The sequence below is a fragment of the Gossypium hirsutum genome, chromosome D11 (genome assembly GCF_007990345.1).
Source record: "Gossypium hirsutum isolate 1008001.06 chromosome D11, Gossypium_hirsutum_v2.1, whole genome shotgun sequence".
In the NCBI taxonomy this organism is placed as follows: Eukaryota; Viridiplantae; Streptophyta; class Magnoliopsida; order Malvales; family Malvaceae; genus Gossypium; species Gossypium hirsutum.
In genome coordinates, this window is record NC_053447.1 from 64,574,165 (window position 1) to 64,592,644 (window position 18,480).

At 35.9% G+C, this 18,480-nt stretch overlaps 1 protein-coding gene across 4 annotated transcripts; it reads left to right on the top strand.

Annotated features, from left to right (window-relative positions):
• Window positions 1–8,117: 8,117 nt before the first annotated feature.
• LOC107929706 (disease resistance protein RFL1-like) lies at window positions 8,118–12,950 on the top strand. 4 transcript variants are annotated; one of them, XM_041104843.1, is made up of 3 exons: window positions 8,118–8,416; window positions 8,998–9,151; window positions 9,921–12,950. In XM_041104843.1, the coding sequence occupies exon 3, from the start codon at window positions 9,939–9,941 to the stop codon at window positions 12,879–12,881; it is 2,943 nt and encodes a 980-aa protein (XP_040960777.1). In that variant the 5' UTR covers window positions 8,118–8,416; window positions 8,998–9,151; window positions 9,921–9,938; the 3' UTR covers window positions 12,882–12,950. The 4 variants fall into 4 exon arrangements, with proteins under 4 accessions (XP_040960777.1, XP_040960778.1, XP_040960776.1 ...); XM_041104844.1 differs by having other exon boundaries at window positions 8,118–8,318; XM_041104842.1 differs by having other exon boundaries at window positions 8,118–8,285.
• Window positions 12,951–18,480: the final 5,530 nt, after the last annotated feature.

Here is an 18,480-nt window from a genome sequence, read left to right on the forward strand (position 1 = left end):
AACAGCCCATGTTCGGTAGCGGTGTCGAATGCACATCCCCCGCAAGGCACTCTATCGGTGGATGGGACATGTACGTCGGTGGCTCGACGTTTGACGCTGGAAATACGTACTGGGGAACTGCATCAAGTTCTAATAGATGGCAATCTACATCTAATTGGGGACGTTATCAAATGCCAAGAAGAAGGGATGACGTACTACCTACGACATCAACCGGTGAGGGGACGTCGTACACTGCAGATGATTGTGGGTTAGAAGATGACTCCGATATGGATCCACCTCGAGAGCCTAGGCCAGATAGTGCAGAGGTGAGATTATTTTCTAAACCGGAGCCTATTCCAACAGAAGGTGAAGATGGTGAAAGGAGTTCAGATGATGAAGAAAATCCACGATTCAGAGCATACTCACCTCCAGCCCACATGCATAATGTCGATCTGGCAGCACATGATGCGTTAGAGTTTTCAGATCTACCACACCAGTTGCGCGATCGTACAAGTTCGGGGGTAGATTTCAGTGAACTTGAAGTTGGTAATCAGTTTACCAATAAGGATTATTTTATTGGTGCTTTGAAACAGCATAGCATCAAAAACGGCGTTAATTACCACGTCGCTAAATCAAAATTTGATAAGTTTGAGGCGAAGTGTGCGGTGCAAGACAGCACATGTTCATGGAAAATCGTCGCCTCGTTAAGGAAAAGGACAGGATTGTGGGAGATAAAAAAGTAGAAAGGTCCACATACATGTGCTGCAGGTACAGTATTGAATGTATCTGAATAATAATTTTATTTTTCCATGTTGCATTGTTTAATGTACTCCCTCTGTAGGTGTTTCACAAGATCATCCTAAAATGGATTTAGCTATGTTAGCTAGCTTGATACTGCCCACGATAAAAATAGATCCTAGGACTTCAGTGCCGATGATAATTGTCAATATCCGTAGCCAAATGGGGTACACGCCCTCTTACCGCAAGGCGTGGATAGCTAAGCAAAAGGCGTTGGAGAAGATGCATAGTGGGTGGGACGCCTCATATAATGAAATATGACAGTGGTGTCAGGTGCTAGAGAGATACGTCCCAAGTGCCATCACAGACCTTGAAACGGAATATTCGTACTACAACGACTGATTGCTACGTGGATGCCAAGTGTTCAAACGCCTATTTTGGACCTTTAAGCAATGTCGAGATGCATTTCCATACTGCAAGCCCTTGGTACAAACTGACGGTACCTTCATGTTCGGTAGGTATACTCATCGACTATTGGTTGTAGTGGCACAGGACGGCGGTGGGAGAATTCTTCCAATTGCATTTGCAATAACACCGGGGGAGTCGTCTGATGACTGGGATTTCTTCCTCTCTAGGTTAAGGAGGCATGTGTGCCCCCAACCTGATATTTGCATTATTTCAGACCGGGGCGCCGGTATACTAGCTGCATTTGATCGAGAGGGAAGCTTGTGGCAACGTACACACCATAGATATTGCCTAAGACACGTTGCTTCAAACTACTACAAGCAATATCCATCTAAGAGCGAACGACGGCAAGTGACCAACATGGGTATTTACTCTATAACTGTATTATTTCGTTTGTAAATTTACCTTAGTTTTATTGGTAGAAGTGGTATAAAATATTCGCTATGAACTTATATTGTCAGGGTATGAAATAAATAAAGATCGTTTTCACGAGATGTTGGCAATTTTACGATCCCAAAACGAATAAGGGGCGGACTACCTTTGTAACATAAATTTCGAACAGTGGGCACAAGCATACGACGGAGGCCTACGATATGGCCATATGACGTCGAACCTGGCAGAATGCATAAATTTTGTTCTTAAAGGAACGCGCCATCTACCGATAACATCGGTTGTGCGTGAGACATATTTCCGTTTGGCGGCGCTATTTCCAAAGCGAGCAGCAACTTATGCAGGCCAGATGCAGGGTGGCCATGTATGGTGCAGTAAGGTAGTTCAAGAAATTAACAAGGCGAAGGCGAGGGCAAACATCATGCACACAGTGTTGCACAATCGAGATAATTTATGGTTTCGCGTGACGGAGTTTGACAGACCGCACCAAGGTGTTGTTGGCGGGCAATATCGTGTACACTTGCGAAACAAGACGTGTGACTGTGGGAAGTTTGATGCACTTCGTTATCCATGCGCTCATGTTATTGCAGCTTGTCAGAAACTCCGTCTGGATCCGCTGAGTTATGTGGACGAAGTGTACAAATTAGAAAACATGTACAACGTATGGAGACACGTTCTCCCACCGGTCCCAGATGAACGTAAGTGGCCGCCCGTATCTCTTGCTCCTTTTAAGCTGTTACCGGATAAAAAATTGCGTCGCAAGCCGAAGGGTTGACCTTGCTCCACTAGAATACGGAACAATATGGATATCCGTGAAACAACCAGTCAACAGAAGTTGTGCGGATGGTGTAGGAACCCAGGCCATACAAGTCGATCATGCCCTAATCGCAATAGTTGAATGTAATTGTAGAAAAAATTATATTTTTATTCAATTATTAATTGATAATTGTGATAATTGCTAGTAAAATTATCAAAATACTTTAATTTCTTAATTGTTAGTACCAGTCAAAACATTTTACCAAATCTAACATTATGTAAAACTATGTAAAATTATTAAGCCCAATAACTTCTGTTAATGGTTAGTAAATTTATCAAATTATGTAAAATTATTAAGCCCAAAAAAGTGTGTTAATGGTTAGTAAGATTATCAAATTAGGTAAAATTATGTTATGGTTTTTAAATAAATTAGGTTAGGGTTTTTAATTAAATTAGGTTAAGGTTAGGGGTTTTAATTAAATTAGGTTAAGGTTAGGGTTTTTAATTAAATTAGGTTAAGGTTAGGGGTTTTAATTAAATTAGGTTAGGGTTAGGGTTTTTAATTAAATTAGGTTAAAGTTAGGGGTTTTAATCAAATTAGGTTAGGGTTAGGGTTTTTAATTAAATTAGGTTAGGGTTAAGGTTTTTAATTAAATTAGGTTAGGGTTAGGGTTAGGGTATGAAATAAATTACGATTTTTATTACATCAAATAGATCTTCTGTTTTATTATATCAAATAATATCAAAATAACTCGGGAAAATTTCTATGCGTATTACATCAAATAAACTTCTATTTCATTACATCAAATAATAAATTTTAATACGGTAATCAATGTCTATGACCGGGGGATTCGGTTCCACATGGCGGAGGTCGACGATTACGCGCTGGATTCCTCCTTCCTCTAGCTTCTGGCGGCGGTTGTTCTTCCTCCAGTGGTGATTGTTGTTCTTCCGGTTCGGCGTCTGGTTGTCGGACTTGGGACGATGATCCACCTACAAAGAATAGTGTATGTGGAGGTGTTTGTATCATGAACGGCGACGGTGTTTGAAAGCCATGCGTTGCTGGCGATTGGTAAAAAGGAGAGCTCCCCGACGGCTCCCCTTGCGACCCCTCCTGCGCCGCTGCCCTAGTTATCAGTGGTCCACTCGGCATAACAGGAAATGGAGCTGATCCGGGCATTTGGCTCCAACCTGCCATAGGATTCGGAAAAGGATACATGTACGGGTTAGGGTACATATAAGGGCTAGGAAACACACCTGGCATCATAGGGAAAGGCGATTGCGTCGGTATCATCAGTTGAATTGCTGCGTTAGGTGACTGCGTCAGTGCTCTCGTTGGGGCTGGTGATTGCATGCCCGCTGATGATGCGTCGGGTGACTGTCTGGTCCTCGTTGAGGGGTTGCCTTCGAAGTCTTCTCGCCTTGGATTTAGAGGCCCGCGCCTTCCCCTTCCGAGACGTAATTGCCGTTGCCTCTCCTCTGGCGTAAGTAAATACGGCTTCCCATGGATCCTAAACCATGGCATGTATTCTGGAACGTACGCTAACTCCGGAACAATGATTTCTTCCCAAGTAGGTAGATATTCATGCCGATTTTCCCACATTTCCGTGTACTCTGACCAGTATCTAGGCCAATCCGTACCTAATAGCCGAATGTCGATTTTGTGGTGATCGTCAAACACCTCAGGGTCCGCAGGAATCGGTTGTCTACATCCAAACTGTCGTAGGACTCTGTCTGTTTGGTGGGGCTCCACAGTTGCATAGTTGATCAACACCACTTTCGCGTGCCAAGTGTTCGGATTTTGTAAAAACTCTTCCGGGATTACTGCCCGGATTGCCGGATCCTCGTATGGTGTCCATTGAAACTACATGAACATGATAGAAACATCAGTTATATACATAATACTAAATACTAAATACTAAATACTATATACCGGTCCCACTAGCGAATGTATGGAAATATCTATTTGCAATAATACTTACTTTTGCTTCCGACCGTTGCTCCAATAGAACCCGTATATCTTCAAGTTCAGACGGTAATCCACGATAACTTGCCAGATGGTTCCACCTAATTAAATAAATTTTTAGCATACTTTTATTCTTACAAAATCTACATAACAATTCCAAAATGTAATATAAATTTTACCTCGTTACGAGTGGGAATGTATGTGAGTGGTTCACTCGAGGACATAGAAATGGAAAGCGAAACCGTGCCCATAATTGCAGTAGTGGCAGGCAACCTCCAATGTTTGCTCTCTTCGGTCGCGTCGCCCCGCACATCTCCTGATATAATGTTGCCAAGACGGTAGACCCCCAACTAAATTCACCGGCTCCTCTAAAATCAACGAGTTTTAGCAGCCATCTTAGATGTACACGGCTCCGTGACGTGTCGGGCATCAGATAACCTCCAATTATTTGAAGAATGTATGATCGAGCATATCGAATTCTTTCAATTTCGGTTGGATTTGCATTCGGATAGGGGAAGGTGGCACGTAACCAGCCCATCTCCACCTTACCTCTATCCATTTTATCCGGAACAGCGCCCAAAAGCTCGTAGCACACCGCCTCCTAATTGCTAGATTGGGCAGACCCGGTGACTGGGTACCCGTCCACCGGCAATCCCAATTGCAGATGGACATCTTCTAGAGTGATAGTGCACTCACCACATGGAAGATGAAATGTGTGCGTCTCGGGTCTCCACCTCTCGATCAATGCACTGATCAGTTTCGGCTCCAACTTGCATCCCTGGCCTACCGTCGCCACGTGCCAAAAACCCGCTTCCCGCAGGTAGTTCTCTACTAACGGTGATGGAGGACCATACATATTCCGGATAGTGCATTCCAATACCCGATCTTCAGACTTTTATAACAAATAATAAATTAATAATTTTCTAAAAATACATAAATAAAAATATCGGCGAAGCCGAAAAAAGTTGGTACCCAGTACCTCATCGAATCTATCCGAAGAAATATAGTGACACCCAGTGTCTCATCGACTCAAGGTCGAAGTATCCCTGAACTCTTCCAATCCCATGGCATGCCAACTATATCCGACTCAGCCCGACTAGTTAATAGGGTCTCCAAATTCACATTTCAATTCAATTTCACTTTTTCACTTTCAATCACAATTCAATTCAAAATTCAATTTTTCATTTTCAAATCAATATTCCTTTCAATACCAAAACATATTTCAGAGATTCACATATAAACATACTTCGATTCAATTCAAACAACTTTTCAATCAATACGCAATTCACATATTCACACATAATCATAATTTAATTCACTTTCCAATCAAATTCAAATCACTAATTATTTTTCAATTAACAAACAATTTAATTATTAATTTATATTAATTATTCAATTTAAATCTCACTCATAATAATAATAATAATAATAATAATAATAATACTTATACTTACCTAACTCTTTTTTTTTTACAAAACACATAAATTAAATTTAACATTTAATAATAAATAACTTGAATTATAGTAATACAAACCGTAAATCTCCCGTTTTAGTCCTAAATAGCTTTCTCCTTTCCTTTTGATGCCGATGCCTCGGGTTCTTTGTTAGCTACGAAAATAATAATAATTTTTTCTATTAATTACAGCATTAAATTAAAGTAAATAATTGAATTTCTAATCAATTCTCATCTTATTCCCAATTTAATCTTAACTAAGTTTATTTACTTTCCTAATTCAATTCACACTCCATTTCTATTCAAATTTCATCCAAACTCAAATTTAACTATTAAAATTTCAGCATATTTTCCTAATTTCGAAATTTCCCTCAATTTAGTCCCTAAAACACAAAACTTATAGTTTCTTTTACAATTTAATCCTTTATCAATTCTAACTTAAAATTCATTCAATTAAATCCCTAATTCAACAATTTATTCAACATAAACTATACTTGAAAACCTATGAACTTTCTAAATATCAATTTAATTCCATGAAAACCTTGTTTTAAAACTTCTAAAACATTAGAATTAAGAGAAAAGGGCTAAATTAACTTACCAAATTAAATTTCAAGCTTCAAAAACCTTATTTTCCCTTTTTTTTCTTTCTTTCTTTCTCCCCTGTTTCTTCTCTGTTTCGTCACTTCTATTATGTTTCTTTCTTTTCTTTTGCTTTGTTTTTATTTTCTTTTATTTCATTTACTTTATATTATATTAATATCTATTTAATATCAATATTCATTTTACATTTGGTCACACTAATATTTTTACATTTGTGCCAATAGTTTTATTACAATTGTCATTATTTAATTTGTTTACCAAATAAAAATCTCATGATATAATTAATTAATTAATTAATTAATATCTTTTACTTAAATTTTAAGTAAATAATAATTATAATACAAGTGTATATATATATATTATTACACTTGTACCATCCTATCACCACACATTTGTCTTAATTTTAAATTATTCCATAATAAAATAATATAATTAATATAAATTACCATTTGAATAAATAATTATAATAATTATATACATATAATATTTATATATATCTTAATTAAAATCTTAGATTTTAAGCATTTATGCCGCCTCATTTCATATAAATGGCTTAATTGCCATTTTAGCCCTTTTCACTTTCTTTTAATCTATAATTAGACTTTCACTCTTTATTCAATTTAATCTTTTTTACTTATTACTCATAATTAAACTAAATTCACCTATCCAAAACCTACTTAAACACACCACTAGCCTCGTAAATATTTCTAATAATTATTTTCGAACTCAATTTACCAAGACGGAGGCCCGATATTATACTTTTTCGATGCCCGTGAATTTTGAGTCATTACAGGGTACCCATCCACCGGCAATCCTAATTGCAAATTGACATCTTTCAATGTGATAGTGCACTCTCCACATGAAAGATGGAATGTGTGCGTCTCGGGTCTCCACCTCTCAATCAATGCACTGATAAGTTTCGGGTCCAACTTGCATCCCCGGCCTACTGTTGCCACGTGCCAAAAACCCGCTTCCCGCAGGTAATTCTCTACCAACAGTGATGGAGGACCATGCATATTACGGATATAGCATTGTAATATCCGATCTACAGACTTTTATAACAAATAATAAAATAATAATTATTTAAAATTGCATAAATAAAAAAATCTTAAATAATATTTAAAAATTAAATTTGACACTTACTATTTTAATTTGTTCGACGGATATGTGCTTGTCGTCAAGACGAAGCAATTCTCCGGCCATTGCTAAATTGGTACAAATTTTTACGATTTAAAAAAACTATTAAAAAATAAAATTTAAAACTTTTTTAAAAATAATTAAAAAATTTAAGCTCTTTTAAATAGGAATTTGAGAGAAATTTGAGAGGAAATTGAGAGCAAATTCAGAGAAATTTGAGAGAATATTAAAGAGAAATTGAGAGAAAGGATTTAGTTGTGAAAAAAAATGAAAGGGGGGTCTTATAGTTTGTTTTTTACCGTTGGGGGGTCACCAAATGTCAAAAAAGTAGTCGTTGCTACTGTTCACGAGCGGGCAAAACGCGTCTCCAAGGGAGCGTTTATGTGGTAGGAAAACTCGTCCTTAAGGGCACACTTTTGGTCCTCGTAAGCAAAGCGCTTCCTTAAGAAAGCGTTTTATTGTCACGTCCCCTGACATTGCACTAACGGGTACACGCTTTCGGGGAATTAGGCCATTCTGATAATTAATTTATTACCGGGCCCATTTTGGTAAATTTTATAAAAAATAGGTTTTTTTTAGTGTTTTGTCCAAAAAAGTATTTCCTTTATAAAGTCATTGCAGTGAAAGCTTTTTCTAAGACTGAAACTTGCTTTCCTCGTATCTTCCTAGAAAAAGTATTTCCTTTGTTGTATCAATGGCTTTCGCACCTGTTTCTTTGGTGTCGTAGGTGATTCAAGGGCAGGCATAGAAAACCCACTGGAGTGGCTCTTTTCTAGCAGTTTGGCATCATAATATCAGGAGGTTCATTTCTGCTCATTATCTCCCATCCAACAAGTTAGTATTTTGATTGAATCTCACCTTTTTATTCTTCTTTCAAGCCTCCTAAACTGCAACATACTATGCTCGCAATTACTTATGTTGCCATTTTCAGGGTGAGTGTCGTTTTCTTTTTCATATATGTCGAAAATCGTGAAATATGTAACTAAAATGATGAGTTGTTGAGGTTGATTCTGAAAAATCTTTTTAGTACTTTTATAATTTAAAAATAACTATATTTAAAAAAAATTATGATTTTTTATTTCAAGTGTACAGTGAATCTGAACAACCATTGCTTCAGATTTGTTTTGGAATATATATTAATTTCAAAAACAATAAAATAACTTTTCTTAAAACAAATAAATTTCATGTTTTGAAATAAATTTAAATTTTATTACTAAAATTATTTATAATCATTTTAAAATTTAAAATATGAAATTTATTTTAAAAGAAAAAAATTAAAATGACTTATAATATATATATTTTATGTTCTATTGATTGTCCAACCTACAGTGATTACCAATAAGAAGAAAATTTTTAGTATCAAGTAACTAAAAATTACCAAATTCAAATAACTTCATATATATTTATATTTTATCCAAAAGTTTGATATTTTTATTAACATTCATTTATAAAAAAATTTAGTTAAAATTCATCGGTATTTCAGCTTTCAGCAGTGGTTTCCTTTGTGTTGTAGGGGAAAGTAAGTTTAGGTGAGTGAGAGGCAGCTTGACAAAACCCTTTGGAGTGGCTCTCTTCTACCAGTTCCCCATCATATTATCAGCAACATCTTTTGCTTGCTTTCCTCATTTGTGGTCATCATCACCCATCCAACAAGTTAGTCAGAAAAGGTATTTCTTGAATTTCACCTTTTTTATTGTTCTTTCAAGTCTCATAAACTGCAACAAACTTGGTTCCTTTTCATGCTTGCAATGACATATATTGCTTTTTGCTCCATGCTCATTAACTATATATGTTGCCCACTTCAAAGGGTGAGTGTCAGTTATTTTCATATACTAGGAAGATCACATTTATGTATATATCTGAAGACATATGTGTTAGAATATCGAAAAATCAAGACTCTATAACAGAGCTCACTAACTACAACTTGATGCAAATTGTTAATGATTGGTGTTCTAACTTGGTACAACTACAGTTCATGTGCTTCCAAGATCTCATTAGGCACATTTTACTATAGAAGAGTAAATGAAGGAGGATTATCCTAGCATTGGAACTGAGATTAGGATTTGCTTTCTAAAGTATAATTTACAAATTTGTAATCTCCTATTCCGGAGCTTAATAACAGTAGGTCGATATTTTAGCATGTTAACGTACTATAAAAATGACACTGAAACAACAAAATCTGCTATTGCATTAAAAATCGAGCAATAACATTTTAGAATTCCTTATGGTCATTTATTTGGATTGACTCTAGATATCTATTTTCTATTAATTTCATTTCATCATTTTTGAGGGAAATTTTCTTGATTACATCTTTATAACTTGTGAAATTTCTTGTGGAATCTGTTAAAAAGATTATGTTATTTTTTAGCCATGGTTAGATACATACAACTGACTATGCATTATTATTTAGTTTCTAACATATTACATGTTATGCAGTACTCTTAACTTACAGCCATGGAATTTGCTCTGAATAAGATTGATAAGCACTGGGACAATAACAGAAGCCTTGACCAGCATCTGAATGAGTTGAACAGGAAAGTAATGGAATTGAATGGTGTGAGGGAAGATACAGATTCTAGAATCAACGCAGAGCTGCAGCCAAGAAAGAAACTCAAGAGGGAGGTCCAGATATGGTTGGAAAACGTTGAAAGAATCAATGGCGAAGTTCAAAACCTTAATGAACGAATCGGTGAAAGCAGTACTCTTAGACGTGGATTTCATGCAGACGATGTGTTAAGGAGGACAAGAGAAGTTGAGGAACTTATTCAACAAGGCAAATTTCAGGAAGGTTTGGTCGTTGACAATCCTCAATGGATTGGACAGGTTTTGTCGACAAGAAGATTATCAGGTGAAGGTACAAAGGCCCGTATGGAAGAGATTTGGAAGTGCTTGATGGATGATGAGGTTGAAAAGATTGGAGTTTGGGGGATGGGTGGTGTGGGGAAAACAAGCATCATGAAACTTATAAACAATCAACTCTTACAAGAGAGGGAGAACTTCGATATTGTGATTTGGATCACTGCATCCAAGGAGATGAGTATTGCTAAGCTACAGAAGGCCATTGCAAGTCAAATTGAAGTAACTTTTTGTGGTGACGAATGTGAAACAAGAAGGGCAGGGATGCTGTTTGAAACATTGTCTCGGAAGAGTCGATTTGTGGTGATCTTGGACGATATATGGGAAGCGGTTTCCCTTGAGAAGGTGGGAATTCCTGAGCCATCTACTGGGATTAAATTAGTGTTGACAACGCGATCAATTGATGTGTGCCAAAAAATGGGTTGTAGAGCAATTAAAGTAAAGCCTTTGGTGGAAGAAGAGGCATGGAACTTGTTCTCTGAAAAGGTGGGTCGGGATATTCTAAATGTTATAGGGGTTGAACCAATTGCAAAAAAGATTGCTAAGCGTTGTGGGGGTTTGCCATTGGGAGTAATTACTGTAGCTTCTTCTATGAAGGGCATTGATAACCTATTTGAATGGAGGAACGCACTAAAGGAATTAACTGAACACAAACAAAGTATTAATGGACTGGAAGATGAGGTGCTCCAGCAGCTGCAATTTAGTTATGATCGTTTGAATGATCCAAAACTTCAACATTGTTTCCTCAGTTGTGCTTTATATCCTCGAGATAGGAGCATTGGAGAGAGAGAGCTTGTTCAACTATGGATTGCAGAAGGGCTTGTGGAAGAAATGGATAGCAGGCAGGCAGAATTTGACAGGGGTCATACAATAATGAATAAACTCTTGAGGAATTGTTTGTTAGAAGTTTTTCGGGGAAGCGACAATAAAAGATTAATAAAGATGCATGATCTTGTAAGGGACATGGCATTACATATCACAAGTGCAAAACCTCGATTTTTGGTAAAAGCGGGCATGGGATTAAGGGAGCCGCCAAATGTGCAAGAATGGAGTGAGGATTTGGAGAAGGTTTCATTGATGAGGAATCGGAAGTTAGAAGTTCTGTATCCCTCGGAAATGTCACCTCCAAAGTGTCCGATTCTCACAACATTGTTGCTGCCTGGTTGTGGTATCAAGAGTATTCCCAAAGGTTTCTTCAACCATATGGATGGACTCAAGATTCTTAAGCTTTCTCGTAATCCTATCAAGAGTCTCCCAAATTCCATATCAAATTTGAAGAATCTCACTGCATTATTGCTTGCTTACTGTGATCATTTAGAGTATGTGCCATCGTTGTCAAAGCTTCGAGTTTTAAAAGAGTTGGATCTTCGAGGAACAAAAATCAAGGAAGTCCCTCATGGGATGGAAAACTTGTCCAGCCTGAAGTACCTAAAGTTGGAGGATTTTTTGAAGAATGTAAATGAGATCCCAAGTGGACTCTTGTCAAGACTTTCTTGCCTTCAAGATTTAAACGTTGGTCGATCATTGATAAGCGGAAAGGAGGTTAGTGAGTTGAAGAAATTGGAAACCTTTGAAGGGAGCTTTTACGACCTTGACAACTTGAACATGTATCTCCAAGCTTTTCATGGTCGAGAGGACCTCAGTCAATTCATCATCCTTGTGGGTAAAAGAAAATGGGAAACGGAAATTTATACATCCAAAAGGATTGAATTATGGGATTGTGATATCTATCCCAACCAGATTATGCTTCCACGTCACATTGAGGAATTGCATGTCACTAATTGCGCTTATTATGGTCGTGAAGAATACCCGATTTTCTCCAGGTTTGTCCTAAGTTCACTTGGCACCTTTTCCTCTCTTAAATATCTTGTAATATGGCAAATAAACAATATGAAAAAGTTGTTCTCTCCAAACTCCATGCCGCCAAATTTAAAGGAGCTTAAGGTTTCGGAATGTCGGCAACTAGAGGAAATAATAGCATCAGACGAAATTGGAAGGGAGGAAAGAAGAAGGGTTACCAGGGAATTTTGTCTTACAGAATTAAAGAGAGTTGATCTAAAAGTTCTGCCTAAATTAAAGAGCATTTGCAGTGTTGATGCAGTAGTGGTTTGTGAATCTCTTGAATGGTTTGCGGTAAAACTCTGTCCGAAATTAAAAAGGATGCCTCTTAAACTTCCCCAAGTCCTATCATCTTCACCTCCTAAACTTTGTATTTATGTAGATAAAAAGAAGTGGTGGGAATCAGTGACATGGGATGATCCTGATACCAAATCTCTTTTGAGGCCCTTCCTGAGTTTTGCAGTTAATAGACGAATGAGGCCGCGTAAATCAAAGCCGTGTGCAGCAATGCCGCGTGCATCGATGGAGGAGTGTATATTGATGATGCAGCCGTGTACAGCAATGCCGCGTGTATCGATGGAGCCGTGTGCAGGAATGCCGCGTGTATCGATGGAGCCGTGTATATCAGAGCCGTGTGAATTGGAGCTGGTTGAAATGCTACAGCTGGGTGAATTGATATTAGAGCCGGATAATGAGCATTGAATATTTTGATTTGTAATCCAACCAAAAAGACTTAACTTGGTTATGTATTCATAATGTCTTGCTTTTCCATTCTCTACTTTTTGCTTCAGACATGCCCATACATACCATAATCGACCTTGAAAACGAACATTAAAAAAATAGCACATCATTAACATAATGGCATAATTAAAAGTTGACTCAATTATCTAAAGGCAGAATTAAAACTTCAAGGACTTAAATTTATCCAAAAATATATTAGTTTTGTAATTCTGACTAGTGTTGTAATTCTGGAACTGAAGTTAAATTTTATTTACTTTCACTGTGCATTTAGTGAATTACTCATTCACTTACCCAAAATACAGAAAAAGGGTCAGAAACAATTTTGGTTTTTTTTTTTTTGAAAAAAATAAACTTAAAAGACATGGGTTCCTGAGCCAAGCTTCAATTTGTTATTTTCAATTTCAGAACAGCCCAGCCTAATTTATTATTTAATAATTAAAATTTATAATTTTTTATTAATAAAAAAAACTAATAAGCGAAGGACACATGCCTCCTTAAATTCACTCTTAATCTAAATTCGTATTTAAAGTTATTTTTTATTAATCAATTCAGTGCACTAAAGTTAAAAATTACCGCCTCGCATTCATATATATTGAAAATAAGATTTAATGGTGTAAAAAATTCTCAATTTGAAAAAAAAAAATTAAGCTTCTATCTTTTTTTCTGCACTTAATTAGTTATTCAAACTTTTAAAATACATAAAAAAATGCCTTCAAACTTTTTTAAAAAAAGTAATTAAGTCTTTAATTTTCTTTTTTGTACTCAATTAGGTACTTGAACTTTCAAAAAGTCTCTCAAACTTTTTTTAAAAAAATAATTAAGTCTCTATTTTTTTGGCACTTAAATGGTTACTTGAACTATCAAATGCATCAAAAAGACCCTTTGACTATTAACGTCAACAGTTGACCATTAAAGTTAACTGTTTTTAATTTTTTCAGTTAAAGCCACCCGTATCACAATCATGACGTGGCATGTGGCAAAAAAATTATAAAAAATTATTAAAAGTTATAAAAGTTATTAAATTTTAATAAAAAATAAAAAATTATAAATGTATCAGAAAGGTCCTTTTAACCATTAACTTTGATTGTTAAAGTTAACGACCCCAATTTTTATTTAAATTAATGCCATCATGTGTCACAACACTGCGTGACATGTGTTGTGACAAAAATTGATAAAAAAATTAATAAAATTTATAGAAAATTTATAAAATGCTTCTTTTAGTATGGTATTTTTATATATTTCTTTATACTTTTTATAATTTTCTTAAAACTTAATAAAATTTATAACTATTTTCTATATTTCTATATATTTTATAATTTTTTAAGATTTTTATAACTTTTTTTCTATTTTTTCTAATTTTTAATGTTTTGTATTAAAATTTAATCATTTTTATAATTTTTATTTATTTTTTTTTTATCATTTTTTTTCACATATCACGCTGTGGTTGTGACACATGGTGGCTTTAAATGAAAAGCCTTTAAGGGTGGTTTAAGTACCCAATTGAGTGCATAAAAAGGTAGGAGATTAATTGCTTTATTTGAAAAAAAAATTGAGGGTATTTTTTATGCATTGTGAAAGTTCAAGTACTTAAGTGAGTGGAAAAAAAAAGGGGGCTTAATTGCATTTTTTGAAAAAGTTTGAGGGCTTTTTACACCCTTAAGCCTAAAAATAAAAAAGAAAAAAGAAAAAAAGAAATAAGAAATAAGAAATAAAAATTATAAAAATTCAAAAAATATTTATAAAGCAAAAATATAATTAAAAATTTTAGAAAGTTACCATTTAACTTTGACTGATGTTGACCCGCGTTGACGTAATAATCTTTGCAAGTTTTATGTTTAAATTTTATTTTAAAATTTTAAAAATTATATATTTTCTAATTTTGTGAGAAGAATGTTTTAAATTTTTTAAAATAATTTTATAATATATAAATTTTTATATTCTTTTTAGTTTTCGTAATTTAACTATTTGTTAATTTTAAAATTTTGATTATACTTTTTGGTTTTTTGAAACAAATATTTTTTTGTCAAAAATTATATACAAGCTCTAGAAAGCTTGGTTATTCTATTAACCACGCTAATTTTTAACAAATATATCATGATACCTAAACTTGACAACTTATACCTATTTGGTACATGAACATTTGTTAAAGTTGGCCTGCATGCAGACAATGAGCAGACCATACAGCCCGAGGCATGCAGTTGCACCTAAAACTCAAGTTGCTGTTTCATTTTGTTACTTTCAAATGATGTTTTGTAACTTAGTTAGATTAGAACTAAGTTGTTAATGTACTTGATGTAATTAGGTGAAGTTTGAGCTGATAAATCAGCTTTTCAAAGTGTACAAGCAATGTTTATCAAGTTACAATGTTATTAGTGGAGTTAGGTAATGTTTAGGTGACATTTTGCTTATTTTGACCAGCTTATTGACTGGTATATGTAATGACTTTCAGCCTCATTTCATTGTTAATGAAATCATTTAGAATTTTTCTTCATTCTTTTTGGTTTTATACAAGCATTTTGTTCAAAATCTCTCAGCTGATTTTCATGTTTGCTCAGCAAGACATCAAGCCTTCAAGCTCAAGTTTCTGTTAAACTTCATTCATTTGTTTCTTAATACCAACAATTAGTATCAAGAGCTTATTTCTTAGTGGACCTGACATTCTTCAAGTTTAAAAATCATTTCTTCATCCAGACTCTCTCCAGCTCCACCACCATTCTTCAGTGGAGAAAGCTACCACATTTGGGTAGTGAAAATAAAGACCTACCTGCAGACATTCGACTTGTGAGAGGTTGTTAACTCTGATGTTGAACCAGCATCTCTAAGAGCCAATCTTACAGTGGCTCAAATTAGGCAGCATACAGATGAAAGAACCAAGAGACACAATGCCATATCTTGCATTCAAAATAGTGTGTCTGATGTGATTATCATAAGGATCATAGCTTGTGAGTCACCAAAGCAGGCCTGGGATAGGTTGAAGGAGGAGTTTCAAGGGACTGAAAGAATAAGGCAGCAACAACTCTTGAATTTGAGAAGGGACTATGAAATTTGAAGATGAAGGAAAAAGAATTAGTGAAGCAATACTCAGACAGAATTATGTCTGTTGTGAACAACACTAGATTGCTTGGGGACCAGTTTAGTGAAGCAAGAATTGTAGAAAAGGTAATCTCAACTTTGCTTGAGAGATATGAAGCCAATATTTCTTCTCTTAAAAACTTGAGAGATCTGACTAGCATCTCTTTGACTGAACTAATCAATGCTCTTTATGCTCAAGAGCAAAAAAGGGCTAACAGATAAGAGGAGCATCAAGAAGGTGCCTTCCAAGCCAAAAGCAGACCTGCCTCGAGCTTCTCTAGCTACAAGGAGAAGAAGGCCTAGTTTGACAAGCCTAGAAGAGTGAAGCAAGAAAAAGATATCCGCCTTGCCCACACTACAAAAGGCTCAGTCATCCTGGAGAAAATTACTAGTTCAGGCCTGATGTACAGTGCAAAGTCTACAAAAAGATGGGCCATTTTGAGAAAGTTTGCAGAAGCAAAAGCAAGCTGAGACAAAACCAACCTTAACAGCCAAGAGATGAAGCTCAAGTGGTAAAGGAAGGTAGTGACCAAGAAGAGCAAGTTTTTACAGTTTCTTACTCTGCTACCAAATAAAAAGCCACAAAAAATGACTGATAGATAGTGGTTAGACAAACCACATGACCTCTAATACTTCTATCTTCAAGAGCTTAGACAGAACCTTCAAAACAAGGGTAAAAGATGGAAATAGACACTTTATCAAAGCAGAAGGCAAAGGAGATGTGTTGATAAACACTCCTACAGGTAACAAACTTGTCTCTAATGTCTTGTTTGTTCCTGAAATTGACAGAAACCTACTCAATATAGCTCAATTGCTAGAAAAGGGTTATTCAATAGTGTTTAAAAGCAAAGAATGCTTGACCAGTAATCCAAGTAGATCCAAGCTTATGTCAGTGACCATGGCTGATAGAAGCTTTGTAGTAGACTAGAACAAGAGCTTAGATTGTGCCTATACAATAGTGTTAGATGAATCCAAGCTGTGGCACAAGAGGCTAAGCCACATTAACTATAAGTCACTGGCTCAATTGACCAAAGAGGACCTGGTTGAAAACTTCTCCAAATCAGTTGAGGAAGAAGATGTTTGTAAGGGGTGTCAGCTAAAAAAAGCAAGCTAGACTGCCTTTTCCTCCAAACAAAGCTTGGAGAGCTTCTGAAAAGTTGCAGCTAGTCCACACTGATGTGTGTGGCCCTATGAAGACACAGTCTTTGAATGGTAGCAGGTATTTTATCCTTTTCATTGATGACTAGTTAAGATATTATTAGATTTACTTCCTAAAGAATAAGTCAGAAGTGGCCTCAATATTTTGAAAGTTTAAGGCTGTAGTAGAAATAGAAACAAGTTACAAGCTAAAGATATTGAAGTCATATAATGGGACAGAGTATACCTCAGCTATGTTTCAAGGTTTTTGTGATGAAGCAAGCATCAAGCACCAGTTCACCAATACCTATACATCTTAGTAAAATGGTGTTAGTGAGAGGAAAAATTGAACTCTGATGGATATGGCTAGGTGCTTAATGTTTGAAGGGAATTTACCTAAGACATTTTGGGCCGAGGCAGTTAGCACTGCAATTTACATCCAAAATAGGCTACCAACCAAGGCACTGGTTCATAAAACTCCATTCGAGGCCTGGTTTGGGTTCAAACCATCACTGGCACATCTGAGGGTCTTTGGCTGCATATGTTATACGCATGTTCCAACAGTAAAAAGTGACAAACTGGCCAAAAAGGCTCAACCTGGCATCCTAGTAGGCTATAGCAGTATCAAGAAAGGCTATAGGGTCTTGGATCCTTCAACCAATGAAGTTTTTGTGAGTAAAGATGTGGTATTTGATAAGAAGACAGGCTGGAACTTGGATAAAAATGAAACAGAGACTACTTTTAAAGACCTGATGATAGATCAGACTGAAACTGATCAAAATGGTCCTAAAATGGACATTGACCATGAGCTAGGCAGGGGAACCAGACCTTTGAGTGAAATATATGAGAGGGTTGAACTGGTTGTTGTTGAACCAAGCTACTTTGAAGAAGTTGAAGCTCAACAAGGATGGAAACAGGCCATGCTCGATAAAATGAACATGATTGAGAAGAATCAGGCCTGGGAATTAGTTGCAAGTCCAATCAATAGGAAGGTCATGGGAGTAAAATGGGTGTTTCGAGCCAACCATAATGCTGATAAAACTCTGAACAAGCTGAAGGCAAGGCTAGTTGTGAAGGGATTCAATCAAAAGTTTGGCATTGCCTACTTTGAGACATTTGCACCAGTGGCCAGACTTGACACAATCAGGTTATTAGTGGCTTTGGCTGCACAGAAACAGTGGAAAATTCATCAACTCGATGTAAAGTTTTCTTTTCTCAATGGTTTTCTTAATGAGAAAATCTATGTTGAACAGCCTGAAGGTTTCAAAGTAGTTGGCAAGGAAGATAGTGTTTACAACCTGAAGAAAGCCTTGTATGGCTTAAAACAAGCACCAAGAGCCCGGTATGACAG